This window comes from Corythoichthys intestinalis, chromosome 15 (assembly GCF_030265065.1).
Source record: "Corythoichthys intestinalis isolate RoL2023-P3 chromosome 15, ASM3026506v1, whole genome shotgun sequence".
Lineage (NCBI taxonomy): Eukaryota > Metazoa > Chordata > Actinopteri > Syngnathiformes > Syngnathidae > Corythoichthys > Corythoichthys intestinalis.
The window spans coordinates 22,244,838-22,263,624 of NC_080409.1; the positions used below are offsets into that span (position 1 = coordinate 22,244,838).

General features: G+C 37.4%; 1 protein-coding gene across 4 annotated transcripts in view; it reads left to right on the forward strand.

The window, feature by feature from the left end:
- Positions 1-17,308, forward strand: part of daam2 (dishevelled associated activator of morphogenesis 2) — a 153,987-nt gene extending 136,679 nt beyond the window's left edge. For all 4 annotated transcript variants that reach the window (XM_057859782.1, XM_057859786.1, XM_057859784.1 and 1 more), the window contains 6 exons: positions 1,017-1,185; positions 3,292-3,399; positions 4,082-4,142; positions 4,305-4,436; positions 12,270-12,440; positions 14,464-17,308. In XM_057859782.1, the coding sequence (XP_057715765.1) occupies positions 1,017-1,185; positions 3,292-3,399; positions 4,082-4,142; positions 4,305-4,436; positions 12,270-12,440; positions 14,464-14,688 (866 nt within the window). In that variant the 3' untranslated portion in view covers positions 14,689-17,308. The remainder of the gene's footprint in view (positions 1-1,016; positions 1,186-3,291; positions 3,400-4,081; positions 4,143-4,304; positions 4,437-12,269; positions 12,441-14,463) is intronic.
- Positions 17,309-18,787: the final 1,479 nt, after the last annotated feature.

Consider the following 18,787-nt stretch of genomic DNA (forward strand, 5'->3'; position numbering starts at 1 on the left):
GGCATCCTCTTTCAAGCGGGCTTCCAGGTTGCCGCTGAGGATGTTTTGGAAAGCTGGCCCTTGTTAAGAGGGAAAAGCCTTTGCTCGTAAACATACAGCTCAGCTCAAAGACCTGAAAGGGTGCGGGAAAGATTTCCTATGAAGTTTGCGATCGTGTTCGCTTGCATGCTTGTTGTTTTTTTAGGCGATAGTTTAATTGTGTGTGCTGCAGCATTTGTTGTCAAATGAGATCAAATAGAACGAATCTTGTGACGTTTCTGGCCATCAGGATTGGAAAGAAAAACAGAAGTCTAATCCTGAAAGGATTGGGTAGGCATCCGAGCCTCTTGAAATCTTTGTTGTTGGATCCAAATGTTCCCAAACCGCGCATACTAAGTTCTCAATCATGTTCCGTTGTGTTATCCCAGATGAGACAATTTTCTGGACCACCCAGCGTTTTTAATAGACGCATTTTCAGAGACGGAGCAAAGTTCATCCAGGCTGTCGTGCATCATACCAAACATTGTTAGCGGAGACAGAAGAATGATTCTCAGGGTTTATTGTGGCGCAGTGAACTGGAACAATAACAATATGGATTCTAATGGTTTTAGCAGTCATTCTGAGGTTTCCTCTGCAGAGAGAGGGAAGCACCTGCTTTCTGCCAGTTGAGGTTTGTTCTCTCGGGAAGGAAGCTGACTGCTCAGCGTTTGGAACTTTCCCTTCTTCCACATGCTGTTATATAAGTGAACATAATGACTTCACGGGCTTCCCCATTTAGCTGACCTTTTTGTAAAAGCTTGTTGAGCCATCATTGTGATGGACATTGAAAATGTAGAAACCGTACATATGATTCTTATATTAGTTGAATGTAAATCAAAGAGACTAGAGGAGGTATTGTAGATGTGTTCTCGCATTAGGCCTCTTGAAGTATTGTAGGCCTTTCAAAAATTGAGTGGCATGTTTAACAAATGTGCTCTCAATTACCACTGGTAGCATTCTCAGTGTTCACTTCTCCGCCTTGATTTTTTTCCCCTTAGCAATTCTGAATGCCTCTAAAGAGGTAGTCCGTAGCAAGAGGCTCACGCAGATCCTGGAGGTCGTGCTTGCCTTCGGCAATTTCATGAATAAGGGCCAGCGAGGGAATGCCTATGGCTTCAAGGTCTCCAGCCTCAATAAAATTGCTGACACCAAGTCCAGCATAGACAGGTGAGTTCTTAGAATGAACTGGATTGACATTATTTAAATATCTGAACTAGCAAAATGTTTTCCATAAATCTGACTTTTGAATAAAAACCCAGATGCATACAGTTTGATTGCATGACATTTCTGGTTGAGACTCAAATCGTAACATGGCATGTTTGATACATTAGAAGCACATTTTGCTCAACAACTTCAAGTGGAGACTTTAACTGCAATGATGAATAAAAAAAACCTTCAAGTTTTTTTTTTTTAACTCAAAATAGTAAAACATTTAATCACGATCACATTTTTTTCCAGTCACAACCAAATTAACCTGATCATTGGTGATCATTAATACATTTTAAATGTGGATTCTGCTGCACATCTAATCACATTTCTCAACCAACCGGGAGAGGAACATATGGTTAAAGCAACACTACTTTTCAACCTTCATAAAATATTTTCATAACATTTGTGATGATATGTCGACTGACAATTGGTTGAATGACACCTCTATTACATCTTGAGGGGGTCTGTAACACTTACAGCGGCACTGATTAACTTTGAGGAGGGTGGCAGGAACCCTGCCACACACAAAAAAAACCTACAAATGTGCTGACTGCTTCACGGCACTTCCCCCTTTCACCATTCATTCTAAAGACGGAAGTCGATGCAAACGCTTTCGGGCGAATACTGCAAAGAGGGCAGAGCAACAAAAGAGACAAAAAGTTTTGTCTGGCGAGGAGAAAAAAATGGGGTGGCTACCAAGTTATATAGAATAAATATTGGCCCCGCTTTTATTGGCCTGGCTTTCACAGGTAACAGTGACCCCCCCCCCCCCCCCACACACACACACACACACCACCCTCCTAACCTAACTCATCAGCGCTGACAAGTTTGGTTGGGGGTGGGGGATAGTCACACTAAGCCAGATGGTTGCTAACCGTCATATGCTATTATTTAGCCCCAACTGGATTCATTACCTTATTATTATTCATCCTTCACACAGCTGCTGGAAACAGAAATATTGTTTAATCCATCTGCAGGCGACTGGGAGATTGATTTTTGATTGATTGATGATTTCACGACACTCTGCTGGTGTGCGCTGGTCCTCATGGGAAACGCAATCTTCCTTAAGGCAAAACCCTACCGCTTTTGTCCACTGGTGTCGCTAAAATCAACGAAAACCGAAAAGTTACCAAGTGTTGCTTTAAATAGATAAAGGTACCGTATTGGCCCAAATATAAGACTGCCCTTATTATAAGACGACCCCCTCTTTTTCAAGACTCAAGTTTGAAAAAAGACTTTTTGAACACCAAATTAATTTTTATACAGAAAATAATTACAGTACATCAGAAACAAATGATTATAGCAATATATTTGAGAGAAAAAAAACAGTTATTTTGCCTCATTCAAATCTTAATATCTGAACATTTAAATATGTAAACTAAAGTGCAATCACATTCGTAAATGAATGGCTTCTGGTTTTTGAAATGTAAATAAACCAATCTATTGTGATAAAACAACAAAATTGTAATAACTGCATTAACCATCAAAGTGAACTCTAACTGTAACTGTAGTCTTGAAACAAATCTGAATAAGGAAAAACATTGCAATAAAATAATGCAAACTGGTTAAACTTGAGAGTAGCTGAGATCTCTCATTACAGAACATCGCCTCAATGATATCTGGCGCCATCTAGCGTCGTGAATGGGTATAATGTCTAGATCGCGAATATAAGACGACCCCCACTTTTTCAGTCTTATTTCAATGCAAACAACAACGTCTTATATTCGGGCTAATACGGTATATTAATTCAGTTAGCCAGTGGTGAACTTAGTGTGAATTTTTTTCGTCATTTATTCTAAAATGAAAATCTATTAATCATAATTTTCTTTTGTACTGAAAACATCTTACATATCATTCAATAACGCACATATAGATAAAAATACATTTTGATTGAAATTTTGGTTGTAATTGTGAAGCCCTTGTGTGTGCATAACAAAGGAACAAATCAACATCTTACGGCTCTCAAAAGTAGCCCCAGAACACTGAATGTTGTTATGTCTTAATCCTACAGTGGAATGTAGTTTTGCATCAATGTTTTTTTCTTTTTCCCTCACAATCTACCAGGAGCATCACCATGTTGCACTACCTGATCATGATCTTTGAGAAGAACTACCCTGACACTCTCCACATCCATCTGGACCTCAACAGCATACCAGAGGCTGCAAAAGTCAAGTGAGTTCAACCTTACAGCAGCACATTTGTGAAAAGGCACTTTTACCAAGGTACTGATAGGGCCATTCCAGTATAAAGAGAATTTTCCATTCCAACCTTAAAAAACAACCACATATAAAATACTAAAATATGCAGTTTCTGAGTAAATTGTATTGTCCAAACCTAAAATTAAGGGAAAAGAACATTTGAAAATATTATTTAAAATGTTTGAGTTTGGGGTAACCCCTAAAATGCCATTTTTTTTATTTTTCAATTTTGAAATAACTAATAAATATTCACATTTGACTTTTTAATTTAGAAATAACCTTTTAAAGGGAAAAAACACATTTTCTGTATTCATTAAATTATACTGAAAATAATTTTACCGGGAAAAAGCAGAGAAAAAAACATGAGAGCCACGAGTTTGTAACCATGAGCTAGCTAAAAACCTAGCTTGCAACCCTGTGATTATGCAGGGTAAATATCAAATTTAATCAAACCTTTGATAGTTTATTACCTTTTACTGATAAATATGCAGCAGAAAATCAAAAATATTAAGGTTTATTTTTCAAAACTGTTGAACCTCAACTGTACTCCTGTTCTGGAATGACCCAAAAGACAGAAAAAGGAACAAAAAACAGGTTCTTAAACTTGGAGTAATGTTTAATGTGTTCTTTTGTCTGTTTCTTTTATTCCTTTCTAGTTTGGCAGAGTTGGAAAAAGAGGTGCACTGTATAAAAAGTGGACTAAAGGCTCTCGAGGCGGTGAGTTTGTGTTTCCTCCCACTGGTTTTTATCCTTCCTGTAATTAGGTTTTTGGGCATGGCACAAATTAACAGTAGTGTACACTTTATACATAACATCTAATAAAGCGCATTAAGCATTAGCAGCTCATCAGAAGTGTTGGTTTTCCTGTTTTCACACCAGGAGTTGCACTACCAGCAGAGCAGGACGAGGGAGCGTGGAGATAAGTTTGTGGCTGTGATTGGGGACTTCATCACAGTGGCTGGCTTCAGCTTCTCTGAACTGGAGGATCAGTTGAGTGAGGCCAAGGACAAGGTAACTGCTAAACCAGGCAGACATACAGTAAAAGTGCTTGAGCATCGATGTGGATGGCTTTAACCCTTTGATGTCTGAATTTTTATTTAACAAATATACATCAAAAAGCATTGAAGAATACATAATTACATGAATGATAATGATTTGAAAAATCCTAAATAAAAAATGTTTTTTTTAGATAAATAACTCAAAGTAGACTGATGAAAATGAAAAACATCAATTAAAAATAAAATATATATATATACAGTGAGGAGCAGAAGTACTTGCACCCCTTGTGATTTTGTAAGTTTACTCACTTAGAAAATAGGTAGAGGTCTGAAATTTCCATCATCTAAAAGAAAATCCAGAACTCACATTGTTAGTTTTTTAATAATTTATTTGTAATTTACTGGGGTTGATAAGTATTTGTACCCCTGAGAAAATCAGTGCTAATATATATAGGGCAGAAGCCTTTGTTTGCAATTACAGTGGTCAGACGCTTTCTGTAGTTCTTCACCAGGTTTTTGCATATGGAAACAGGGATTTTGGCCCTCCACACAAATCTTCTCTAGATCTTTCAGGTTTCTGGGCTGTCATTGAGAAACCTGAAGTTTCAGCTCCATCCAATGACTTTCTCTTGGATTGAGGTCTGGAGACTGGCTAGGCCACTCCAGAACCTTGATATGCTTTTTACGCAGCCACTCCTTAGTCAGCTTGGCTGTGTGCTTAGGATCACTTTCATTACGGCTGGGAATACATGGGATCGTTTGACAGTTTATCTAACGATTTTCTTATCGATTCTAAACAGTACAATGTACGTCACGGAATTTACGCATGTTACACACATATGAATTAGCAAGGGACACAACTTGATTACTCGTGGAGTGACCACACGCCAAGTGTAGCCTGAAGAGTCGTCGCCGAGTGATTATGCAGTAGTTTTCACTGGCCAAGTCATTATTCATGAGACTACTTAAACAAATGGTGATTTTTCCAAAAAAAAGTCTCTTAATGGTTCTATCGTATTCCTCGTCGAATACTCTATAAGAAAAATATAACATATATGCATCTAAAAAAATCCTAAACGATTTTATTAGCAATTTTAATTCTCCTGTTAGAACGGTTCCTTGGGTATGCGTTCGTTCCCATAGCAACCAGTCAGTTCCTTCCTCTTATTGTCCAACGTCAAAAGCGCTGCGTATTCTGGGACCAAGAATAGGCGTAAGGTGCGCATTTCGAGCAGAATGTGGCCACCTGTTAATCGGTGTGCGTCCATGAATGAATGTAAGTATTTGCTCTTGATGTCATAAAGTTCTTATGATAAATTAGAGCTGTTATCAGCGTGACCGTTTCCTGTTTTTACTGTTACGTCGGCTTGCTGCTCCCGCTCGTCCTCGCTGCGTCGAGGAGAGCGTTGTTTACATTATATTCGCGTTGCACATTTGTGTTAAGAGGGAATGTGTTAGTGTAGCATCTTAAGATGATGTTGTGCATCCATATGAGTGTACAGTGCTTAGTTTTCACCACTTTTATGGCCCAGATGACCACACGTGCACGCAGCATGCTTCCGGGTTGTGCGCGCGCACTCTCGCCCCCCCCCCCATCTTTGTGTTGATTACACTGCGACTCATGTATGTGTGTTATTGACTGCTTTACAGTCAATCTGCATTTGTATTTCCTTTCAGAACCACACATATACCCACACATTCCAGTCTTTCACACACATACAAATACATCAACATCCACGCATGCTCTCACCTGCTCATTGAGTGATTCTCATATCAAGTGCCATTGCCTGTATATAGTTGTGCCTGTTGCCAAGTTGGATTAAAAGTGCCAAAGACCAACTCAACTCTTCGCTCCTTGTGTTCTAACCGACACCCCGAGGCGAATGAACCATAAAGCACATTGAACCCAGAACCTCATTAGTCCAAATTGGAATCGATAACAGAGTCGATAAAGAATCGAATCGTTAAGCAATATCGATAATGGATTCGGAATCGTAAAAATCTTATCAATTCCCATCCCTAATTGTCATGGTGGAAGATCCAGCCACGACTCATCTTCAAGTTTCTGACTGAGGGAAGAAGGTTATTGCTCAAAATCTGACGATACATTTCACCATTCATCCTCCGTTTTATATAGTACCGTCGACCTGTCCCCTTTGCCGAAAAGCAGCCCCAAAGCATGAGATTTCCATCCCTATACTTCACAGTGTTCTTGGGATTGTACTCATCCTTCTTTTTCCTCCATACACGACAAGTAAAGTTTGCACCAAAAAGTTCTACTTTGGTCTCATCCGACTACATGACTTTCCCCCATGACCCCTCTGCATTATTCAGATGGTCCCTGGCAAACTTCAGAGGGGCCTTCACATATACTGCTTTCAACAGGGGAACCTTCTGAGCAATGCATTATTTTAAACCATTGCACCGTAGTGTTCTACTGACAGTAGCCTTTGAAACTGTGCATCCGGTAATCCAGATCAAGTCATTGACCAACTCCTGCCGTGTAGTTCAAGGCTGACCCCTTACTTTTCTCATCATGAGTGATGCCCCACGAGGAGAGATTTTACATGGAGCCCCAGTCCGAGTTAGATTATCAGTCATGTTTAGCCTTTTCCATTTTCTAACATTTGCTGCAACTGTTGGTTTATTGTCACCAAGCTGCTTCCCAATTGTCCCATAGCCTTTTCCAGCTTTGCGGAGCTCAACATTTTTTTCTCTTGTGTCTTTCGAAAGCTCTCTGGTCTTACCCATGGTAGCAGTTGTATTATGACTGACTGTGGGGTGCACAGGCGACAGTATGGGGTAATGGTGAACTTTTTTTTTTAAGGTCGACTGACTCTTTGAGTGTCATAATTATTCCTGATTCTCAGGAGTACAAATACTTATGAACCCCATTAAATCACAAATAAATTATTTTTAAAGATCATACAATGTGATTTCTGGATTTTTTTTTTTTAGATTATGTCTCTATGAGTGAAAATGCATCTTTGATTGAAATTTCAGACCTCAACCTATTTTCTAAGTGGGTGAACTTGCAAAATCACAAAGGGTGCAAATACTTCTCCTCAATGTACAAACATAAATAAATATACTACAAAAAATTGAAGAAAAAATATATTCATTCAGTAAAATATGACAATTTAAAATAAATAAAATGGCAAAATTAAACAAAATCATTTTGAAAGATATGAATAAAAACAAGTCCGCTTTTTGTGATTTTCATAAGGATTTTTTTTTAAAAGATTTTATCATTTTTACTAGGGTTGTTCCGATCACTTTTTTTTTGCTCCTGATCGTTTTAGTTTGAGTATCTGCCGATCCCAATATTTCCCGATCCGATTGCTTTATTTTTGCTCCCGATTCAATTCCAATCATTCCCGATAATTTTTCCCGATCATATACATTTTGGCAATGCATTAAGTTGTATTATGGCAGTGTAAACTTTTTTTGGGGTCACCCTGTACATAGGTAAAACGGCGCCTTTATAGATTGAACGCGACAATGCGTGAGTGGGTCATGCAGCGCATGCGTTAATTGCATTAAATATTTTAACGTGATCAATTTTTTAAAAATTAATTACCACCGTTAACGCGATAAATTTGACAGTCCTACTTTAAGCCAAAACTAAAGACTCTGGATGAGTGTAAGACATTTTGTCTGTAACGTGAAAAACAATTAGAAAACGATTTAATTAAAATACAGTGGTACCTCTACATACGAAGTTAAGCCGTTCCAGGACCTTGTTTGTAAGTCGAAATGGTCGTATGTCGAGCAGGATTTTCCCATAGGAATACATTATAATTCCATTAATTCGTTCCACAGCCCAAAAACCTTCACTAAATCCTTAAAAAATACTGCTGGTACTATTACAAATGGCAATTACACATAGCAAAACAAATAAATTATAAATAAAAATCGGAATAATAATAATAATAATTCCTGTATTAATGTAACGAATCGGGTTCTAATGTGGCGGACGTTTTTTGCTGACCCTGAACGCACCGCGGGGCTGACGTGCCAGAAACAGACCGATGAGCTTGAGTTTCACTTTCACTTTGAATGTTTTCTTGAGAACACCGTCAATTGCGGCAGACAGAAGGTGTTTTTGTTTTGAATAAGTTGTGAAATAAATGATGAAAACGTGGCGAAGTTGGCAATTTCTCTGGAGATGTTACCACAATAAGAATTGTCAGCTTAACTTATAAAGACTGGCGAACGATGGTCGGAGGAGGACCGTGGAGATGTATTGTTGAGCCATTTCACAGATGCCCACCCTACGCTCATATTTTTCTGTCATTTGCATCTTCATTTAGAAGGTAACCGTCAACTTTTTCCTTGTTTCACCACCTGTACCAACCTTTTCTGAAACCAGTGTTGATTTGTCACATAAGAAAATCCGCCGTGCATTCGTCTGCGGTGCTGCCATTGTCGTCGTATTTCGAGCATGTCGTCGGATGTAGAAACAAATGGCGAGTCAGATTTTACGTCGGATGTCGAAAAGTTCGTGTGTCGAAGCGATCGTATGTAGAGGTACCACTGTATATATATATATTAAAAAAAAGGCATGTCCGATATGTTTTTGTCGATTCCGATACTTTGAAAATGACGTGATCGGACCCGATCGATCGGGGTGCCAATCAATCGGGACATCTTTCATTTTTACCTATATTTTCAATTAAATTTTCTATATGTAGTATTTTTTATCAATACTATTTTTTTATGTATTTCTTTCGTGCTTTTTTTTTTTCTTCGATTGACAATAAAAGACGTCCAATCCAAGGATATCTACTACTGATTAACTCATTTCAGTTCACAGCAGAAGGACTATTAGTGGCCACATGACTGGACGTCTAGCATCGTCAAAAACGCTGAAAGAGTTAACTGTAAATTCAGACATCAAGTGGTCAAAGGGAATATATAAGCAAATTGCGTCATTGACCAAACCTTCATGTTAGACAGCGAAGGAAAAGAAGGGATGATGAAAGACTCTTCTCTCGAGGGACAAAATATAAATCTTTCTTTGTTTGATTTGATTCTTCTATGACAAGGAAACCGAATAGTGAACTGAATGAGCTTGTATACCTCTATTGTTTTCTTTAGTCTCTTGAGTTACACATTTCACATCTCCTCTTTCCATCTTTTGTCATCAGGGACAAGTGCATTTAAAGTTGGCCAGATCTTAGGCTGATTTATCAAAATTGAAGAAACTAAAGAAAAAATGTTTTAAACTGTTGGAAAGTTTTTCAAACTAATGCACCTTTTTATTTTCCAATGCCAATCTGATTAGAGTGTGATAAATGAAGAGATGGAGAAGATGCTCTAAGTAAAGCTTTGCTTTCACTCTCTTATTTGTCAACAGTGGATTTAAAAGGGAAAATGAGCCTGTTGGGATGTCAGTGGAAAGGAAATGGGGGAAGAGGATGATTTTTTTTCAAAGGGTGCCATTTGGACGTAACAGAGTGGACACTAACACAGGGGACATTTTGTGCTAAAGTTAGCTCTCAGTCTAGTTTTGCTAGCATAATAGCTAACACAGGGTTTATGCGGGTCATTAAAAAAAGCCTTAAAAGTAATTGAATGGATTTTGTCAAAATTCAGACCAAAATTATTCGCCTTAAATAATAGCATTAGATAAAAGTTTCCTAGGCTTTAAAAAATATATAAGCTTGATGGTTAAAAAAATTTTTTTTTTTTTAACGTAATGTAGTAGAGCTATCAAATATTATCGGTTAGCTGATAATATCGGCCGATAAAAGCAATTTAAAATGATTTTAGGTAATATTGACATTATCATTATCGGTTTTGGGCCAGTATGCGTGTTGCCTTTAAAGTGAATGTACTGTAGCCTTGTGAAGCCTTGTGCCTTTGTGAAAAGGGCTGGTCACAGCTTAGCACAGCAGTATTCACAGGAAGCTGTGACAAAATCACTCAACTCGCCCCTTCACATCCCTAGTGACAGTAACGGCTTTGCGCAGATGGTGAAAGTAATTTATAAGATTACTCACAACTGAAAAAAAGTTTCCTGAGCGAAAATTGGCCGGCGCCATCTTTGACATTTTCTGCTCCGGACTTCCAGTTTAGACAGAACACCATGAATTGCGGCTGAAGTAGACAAAGTTTTAACCTGCCAAATCAATCCAAAGGATCCACGGAGACTCCAAAAATTGAGTGATTTATTAGCTGTTCAAAACTTGCACTAAATTTTTTTAAAAAATGAAGTTGCTATTTTGGGCAAAACTTTATATGATTTGTTAAATATTGCTATTGATCCTGAAAACATAGGTGATTATCTCTGCATTTGGTGATTTTTTTTGTGCATCTACCTCGAAACTTCTCTATACTCTTAACGCCTTTATGAACAACACAGCATATCGCACAGCAGTAATGCTCATGCAGTTTTGCTTTCAAACTAAGTGTTGTATATGTATACGACATACTCGTACAATATTAATTATGAATCTGCTTAGTGAGCTACAAATGGCAGGCTCATTCTGTCAGCTCCAATAGTTTGAGTGGTAACACTAAAGCATTCATTCATCTGTTGAAGTGCTTACAGGCTTTTATCACATAAGTACACTAATTATGCATGTAATGCATTTGAAAGCAAGTTGTGCGTTATTCACAGTGGCCGTGAGATGGAGCGCTGGAGTGTTGCTGCTTAGCAAATCAGTGTGTTGTGTGTAGTTAGTTTCATGTTGAGTTATCTTAGTGCACTCTTGCATTGAGATTCTTTTTTCAGTCAATTACTCACAGATTGGAGCTGCATTCAGTAGCAAAAATAAAAGCCTTCTCATGAGGGAGAGCACAGTGGTGTAATGGTTGCTATATCTGCGTCACAAATGACATATTCTGCGTTTGAATCTTGGCTCCGTTTCAGTGCCATTCATCATGATATACTTCCAATTAAATTTTTTGGGGGGGGGGTCAAAATGGATTGTACATCTATTGTATTCAATGGCAGCCAATGAGTTAAACAATCCAGATTCGTGTTCATACATGTGAGATTAATTCCATTTTGTCATCGCGTTTGTCTGGTGATTATGGGCACGCCCATGTCAGGCACAGGAAACAGATTTAACCAGAAACTTAATTAGAGGAGGCATATTGATGTTTTGGTTGCTATGATGACAAACCCATAATGACAGGATGGTTATGTATATTACTGGAGCCCTGTCTATCACGCCTCACATTCCATGCAGTTCCTGTGGTTACGTTTTTACTACCGTACTCTGATTTCTCGGATATTCAATATGGATTCCATTCATTTTACTATTTGGTCATGTATTGCATTGATGTAAAAATATGCACAGAGGGTGTTGCTTAGTAGGAGTGAAAACGATACATCGATCGAAGGCCCTTGTATTGAATTGAATCGTGGCGGGGCTTTGTGATATCAGCAAATTTTGTAACGGACAACGTATAGTCATAAAATCTGTGATTTACGCCTCAAATTAGAAATAAAGGTGTAAAAATACTGTACATCAATCGGTTAAGGAACGATTCAGTCAACTCAATATCAACATTCAGATAATGCCGTTTTGTTTTTTTACACTCCAATGATTTTGTTTGTTCCAAATGTCAAAATTGCTTCGTATTTTTTATTCAATAAGTGAAATGCCACACTGTTATTGTGTTAACTGTGCACATAATGTCATATTAATGGAGGCCCTTGGCTCGAACCAAAATCAAATCGTGGCAGATTTTGTGATATTGATCTTAGATCATTGTAAAATTTAATTAAAAAAAAAAAAAAAAAAAAAAAAAAAAAAGGAAAGAAAGAAAAGTTCCCTTTACTGACGTGTCAAAAAATGAGGGAGAAATGACTTTTTCCTTTCTCTACGCACAGTTCACCAAATCTCTGAAGCACTTTGGGGAGGACGAAGGGAGGATGCAGCCTGACGAGTTTTTTGGGATCTTTGACACCTTCTTGCAATCGTTTGCCGAAGCCCGTCAAGACCTGGAAAACATGCAGCGGCGCAAAGACGAGGAGGAGAGAAGGGCGCGCATGGAGGCCATGGTGAGAGGCCGGTCGTGTTCTGCTCAGCAATGTCTAGGTCACTGGTGTCAAACTCGAGGCTAGAGGGTCACATCATTCCCACAACATCGTTTTGTGCGGCCTATAAAATCAAATTATGTGCATCGACCCTTTTTTTTTTCGCTAAAAATAAAATGCCCTATAGTCAATGACAAAAGATATATAAAGAATATATACTGTTGCTTTCCTCATTTTAAAAAAACATAAACCTGCGGCTTACTGTAAATTCCAGTCTAGTTCATTAATGGAAATGAATAATGATTTTCTTGTAGAATTTGGTAGCTGTGTCTTATTTGGGTGCACCTTCTAGCCCCAAAATTATAGTAATAACAACAAAAAATAGTAAATAAAAGGGTATTTACTGTTTTTGTTGTTGTTTTTTTTAAATAAAAAAAACCAATTGAAAATATAGAGAATATTTACGTTTTCTCTTTTTTATACAAAAGAAATGCCAATACAGTGATGCCACGTTTTTCGTGGTTAATGGGAACCCTCCCTGCGAAAGTCGAAAACCTGTGAAGTAGAGGCGGAGTTTATTTACATTAGGTTTTTTTTTTTTTTTTTTTTTTTTTATGGGGTGGGGGGGGGGAATACTTATTCAGATTTAACAGCATTGGAAATGGTATAAGACATGTTTTTCCCCCCTTTTTTGCCTAAAGTATAATTAAAAAAAAATATATTTATGTGTGTATATTTTAATAAATGGTTTTTAAGCACTGCAAATGTAATAATTATGTCATAAATGAGATATATGAAAATAATTTATATATGCATATATCTATACACATTTATATCTATACACACATATAACATTTTGAAGCGCAATATAGCGAGGAATCACTATATATTTTGAAAATACAAATGAAAAAATAAATTTAAAAATTAAAGAATAAATATATAAGTAAATAGATATTATTTTAAAAATAAAATCTTAAAAATAAGGATATAACAGAATATTTGCACTTTTTTCCATTAAATACATTTTTAAAACGCTATAAAAGAATAGTTGCTATTAAGAGGATCAAAAAAGAGGATTTGGACAGTTTAGACATCAACAATGTCACTCTAAACGATTGATTATTGAAATAGTTAATCATTGATGTTTCTCAAATAATCTATTTATCATGGCAACTCTAGTTGGCAGAAATAATGACCCTCGGTGGGAAACCAGAGGTGGGTAGAGTAGCCAAAACTTTTACTCAAGTAAGAGAAGCGTTACTTCAAAATAATATTACTCAAGTAAAAGTAGTCGTCCAAAAAAATGTACTCAAGTACAGGTAAAAAAAAAAGTATTTGGTGAAAAGAATGAATGAATACTCAAATAATGAGGAACATTTTGAGTAACTGAACTGTTGTCATAATGACTTTGTACAATAACCCATTACATAACCAAATTAAGCCAAAGAAATAAAAACAAAACAAAACAAAAAAACATTGAATTCCGACGAGAGAGAAAAAAAAATACATAATTTAAGCATTATTTGTCCAAAGAGCATGGTGGACAAAATAGTTCCTAGTTTGAATAGTTCTTTCATAATTACTATTTTTATATTAAAAGGATCAAATCTCCGGTTTTCCTTGGTCAATTGGTGCCAAATAAAAACTGGGAGAGGGCAGCGCTCCTTATCAAATACTTCATTTTTTACAGTGCTTTAAAGACGCCACATGATTGAACAGGATGGCAAGAAGATAGAACGGCAAGCTTGCATCTGATTGGTATAGTGGAGTCATGTGATTAGCATCTCTGGCAAAAAAAAATAAAAAATAATAAAGATAATATGTAGAATAAAGAGGAAAAATGTAACGACTCTTGTGTAGCCCAAAATCGCAGAGTAATAGTAGTGTTTTATTCTTCACAAATCTACTCAAGTAAAAGTATAGCTTGGTAAAACTAGTCTTAGAAGTACATTTTTCTCAAAAAGTTACTCAAGTAAATGTAACGGCGTACATGTAAAGCGTTACTACCCACATCCGAATACTGTACATAAATGATCTTCTTTTGCAGCTCAAGGAGCAGCGGGAGCGAGAACGGCGGTCCAAGAAGAGCGGCGCCTCAGACGAGGTGGGAGGGGAATTTGACGACCTGGTGTCAGCGCTGCGTTCCGGCGAGGTATTTGACAAGGACCTGAACAAATTCAAACGCAACCGCAAGCGCTCCGTCAACCAGCTCGTGGAGGGCGGCGGTGGTGGCACAGGGCGGGAACGGGCCGTCACTAAAGTCAACTACTAACAGGTCCGGAAAAACCGAGGCCCCGATAGGGCTCTCGCCTTCCACATACGACCCGTCCCCCCTGGACGTTACGCGATCTCCCGTTACGGACGCAGGGCAGGTGGGACGCTGGGCGCAGACCACTGTGACACATCACGTGACTTTTGACCACTGTGCTTAAGATCCTCGACATTTGTCACTTCCTGCTTCTCACCGCTTCTTCCCAACGGCTTGTTCCCCCATCACACACTCGCAAAGGAAAAGCAAGAGAACACATTGGGAACGAAGAAAAGTCCACATCTGGAAACCATCGACATTTTCAAAACGCCAGTGAGGAATGAAGCAGCTGGTGGTCACGTGATCTCTTTGTTCTCATCAATGTGTCAATGTCCACAACTTTGTGCTGGCCTCAACTCGTGCCAAAGCATGTATTCAGAAAACATACTGCAATTAGGCATTTATATTTATATCTCAAGTGTTTTTTGGTATGTTTTCCAATGTAACGTGGGGGGTTTGTACACTCAAATCAAGTGAAATTCTATTTTTCTTTTTGTCTTGTTTGCACTGCAGCTCTTACAGTTTGTGCGCGTCCTCTCGCTCGCCAACAAACATGATGAATTTTAACTTTCAGACACTAAAAGGCAACGGGCCTTAGACAAGATTCTTATTTCCAAACGGCAAGCCTCGAGTAATGCTGTCAATCTCATTTTTCACACATAGCAATGTCATCGGCCTTTACAGATTCTGATATCGTTTCTAACAATTGTAGCAAAACAATGTTCCATGGCGATGCTTCATGTTTGTATGAAACAAAAAGAAAAAAAATATTTTTAGGCGACCTACTGCTGGATCCGGTGGAGTATTAGAACCTAACAAAGAAAACAATAGGACTATGAGAATGTCATAATAAAGTTACCTAACATTACTTTTTCCGTAATATTACTTAGAATTACGTAAGATTGCACCTTTTTAATCAAAATATGACATGATTTTGAAATATTTTTCCAACTCACAATATTACATAAAGTTATGTGGTATTACGACTTTTATCTGGTAATATTATGACTTTTCTCATAGTATATTTCGTTACGTGACTTAATTCTCCTAATATCTTTTTTTTTTTTTCCTTATTCTTTCTTTGTTCTTATACTCCGTCGTAGATGCAAAGCATGGGTAGGTTAAAACACTTTTGGAAGTACTAGAAATAATCTAATATGCATTTCAGAACTCTTAGCAAATGTGACAAATGCTGCAATGTAAAGTTATGGGCTCAGTACAAACCTTAGTTTGTTATTTGGCCACTAGAGGGTGACATATTCATTTAAGTCATTGATGGAGAAAGTAAAGCTGAGGAATGACATTGAAATCTAACATTGGCACAAACTACCATCATTTATTGAACTAATGATTCATTGTTCATTATTTTTAACTCATTGGCTGCCATTGATGTTGGATTGGACGTCTAACATCAATAGTACTGAATGTGCTAATATGATTTGCACAACATTTTGTTTTAAAGCACCAAGAGCATAATGGTAATTGCCTCGATTACAGTACCGCAATATCAATGCACTTGACCCAAAAAGCACTTGGTGTCGAATCATCATACAGTTTTGTGATGAAGAGAGAAGGCGCCGTATTTTCTGATGTTTCTCGCGCATCTTTTAAGTTGTCCTTTGTCGGGCTTGCTTCTTTTGACCACATGTTCACCTTGAAGTGCCTCTAACCCTTTTGTGCGCACAAGTACCATTCCTCTTACTGTGTGGTGCTGCTAATGGATGTAAAAACAACAAACAAAAATTATCTGAAGCATTGACGCCTGCTTGCAGTAAATAATAAAAAGCTCTGAATTTATGGATGCCAGATAGAAAGTTTTTAACTCACATTCTATATTATTTCTGCAACCTATGTTGTCCCAGAAATTAGCACCACTTTAACCAGCATCTGTCTGTATAATATTTGAGCTGCTGTGCCCCCACCCATCCACTTTCTTCCCCTTTCTTTTTCCAGTTAATCAGATTTTCAACTCTTAATCCAGAGCTTTAACCCCACATTTTAGGGCAAACTATTTACTGCCTCATTGTCAGTATTATATTGTTGTGTGTGTTTTGTTCCGCGTTTGGATGTCCATTAAATTTTGGCCATTGACTGGCTGATTTTGGAGTGTACAAGATGGAAATCAAAAGGAATGACACTATAGTAGCTTTTTTCAATGCACTTTTATTATGGGACATTTCCATTTGCAATGTTTTTTTGAGGGTTTAGATTTCTTTGAACCGCGAAGGTGCTGCAAAAAAATGAAAATTAAAAAAAGTGTTGTTAAATGTAAAAAGAGGACAGGAGCAAGTGATTGGTACTCCGGCTGGACCGCTGGAAAAATGGTGGATGAGAGACGGGATTGTGGAGGACACAGAGCATACGTGTCTGTGTCATTGGCTTTGGCATTAAAAAATAATAATAATAAAAAAAAGAAAGAAAGAAATGGGGGAATGTTTCGTTTTCTGTCCAAATGTGCACTTGTCATCAAGATGCATGCACAAATAAGCGTGCACACAGTGTGGTGTATTAAATAACCTTTGAATAGGAACTTGCTTGTTCGACATGAAAAAAAAAAAAAAAACAATAATAAACCGCCATGTTATACATCACTTTGCCTGAAAAATGTTGCACCCACTTTTTGGAGGATGTATAATTGTGAGGAGTCAGTATTTTATATCGTTGAAAAAACCATACCCTTCACAGAAAAATGTACAGATGGAAGAGAAAGAAAAAAAAAAAAAACAGTATTTTCTACACCGTTCTTGATGTTTGAGATAAAACTAAAACACCATTAAAACATTGAGGAATGTTACCTTTTCCTGTAAATTGTACCTCTATTTATTTGCCTTATTTAGTTTGCTATATTTTGTATGTACACACAGCATTAAAAAAAAATGATATATTAAAAATATGATTTATAAACTGTGGTCCGTGTACGGTGGGTAATTTTGAGAATTGTGTAATAATGAGAATGTTTTTTTTGTTTTGTTTTGTTATTAGTTGCTATAATTTTATTTTTTGTTTTGTATTTTTCCTCACCCTGTGTCTTTTGTAGGGTTGAAATAAACTTTTGTCCCTTGCAATGATTGTTTCTTTCTTAACATTCAAGCACAAAGCCACAAACTGATATGACATTTATCCTGTTCTGAGCGGGCTGTATCCCTTCCTAGTCTAAAGGAATCGGACATCTTGCAAAGTCAATTGCATTGAAAGGTGAATATTCACAGCCAGTTGTCTGTTTAAATTAATTGGATTTTTAGTGTTGTCAGTGACTTATTTTAGGGCCACTTCCTTGTTAATTTTGGGGCATGCATGTGTCGCTTTCTGTGCTTAACTGCAAAAATATTGATACTTAAATGTTTTTAAAAAATTGAAGCTAAAGTATCAGTATTCAGTTGATTTTGCACGACTACAGAAATTGGTTGTCATGGGGTAAATTTGATTTTGCACCATTTTTTTTTTTTTTTGATAGTATTTGAATATATTTTCCCATTTTAGTTGTTAACTCATTAGCTGCCATTCATGGCGCTAGATGTCCAAATTAATTTGAAGTGGGAGTTCTGGCAGCCAATAAACCTTTGCTTACATCTAACAGCTATCTTCCATGGATGGTTACCTGCTTCGTTCGTCTACTACAAACTAGGCCTGCAAAATATATCGTTTGAATATCGCCATCGCGATGTGCGAATGCGTAATAGTCCCATCGCAGGATGTGATGGGACACACGATTGTTTGTTTTTTCTTTTTTTTAATGTAAATTTTGTTTTTCTTCATAAAATCAGCAATTGTGCAGACGTGGCTTTTTGGATGCCTTTTATATACACCAATCTCCACCCCCTTGGCCTGGATTAAACGGTGTTAAATGAATACTAGGGATGGCCCGATCGCATATTTTTGCAACTGTCAGAGTCACCTGAAAATCTGCCGATACCAATTCCCGATCCGATACTGGATTTTTTATTTTTTATTTTTCGCTTTGACGCTCACGCTGCAGAGAACAGTCTCTTACTTACACAATGAATGAGTTTCTAGAGCAAACTTCAGAGTGTGTACCAAGCTTAACGATTAACACATTTGTGCC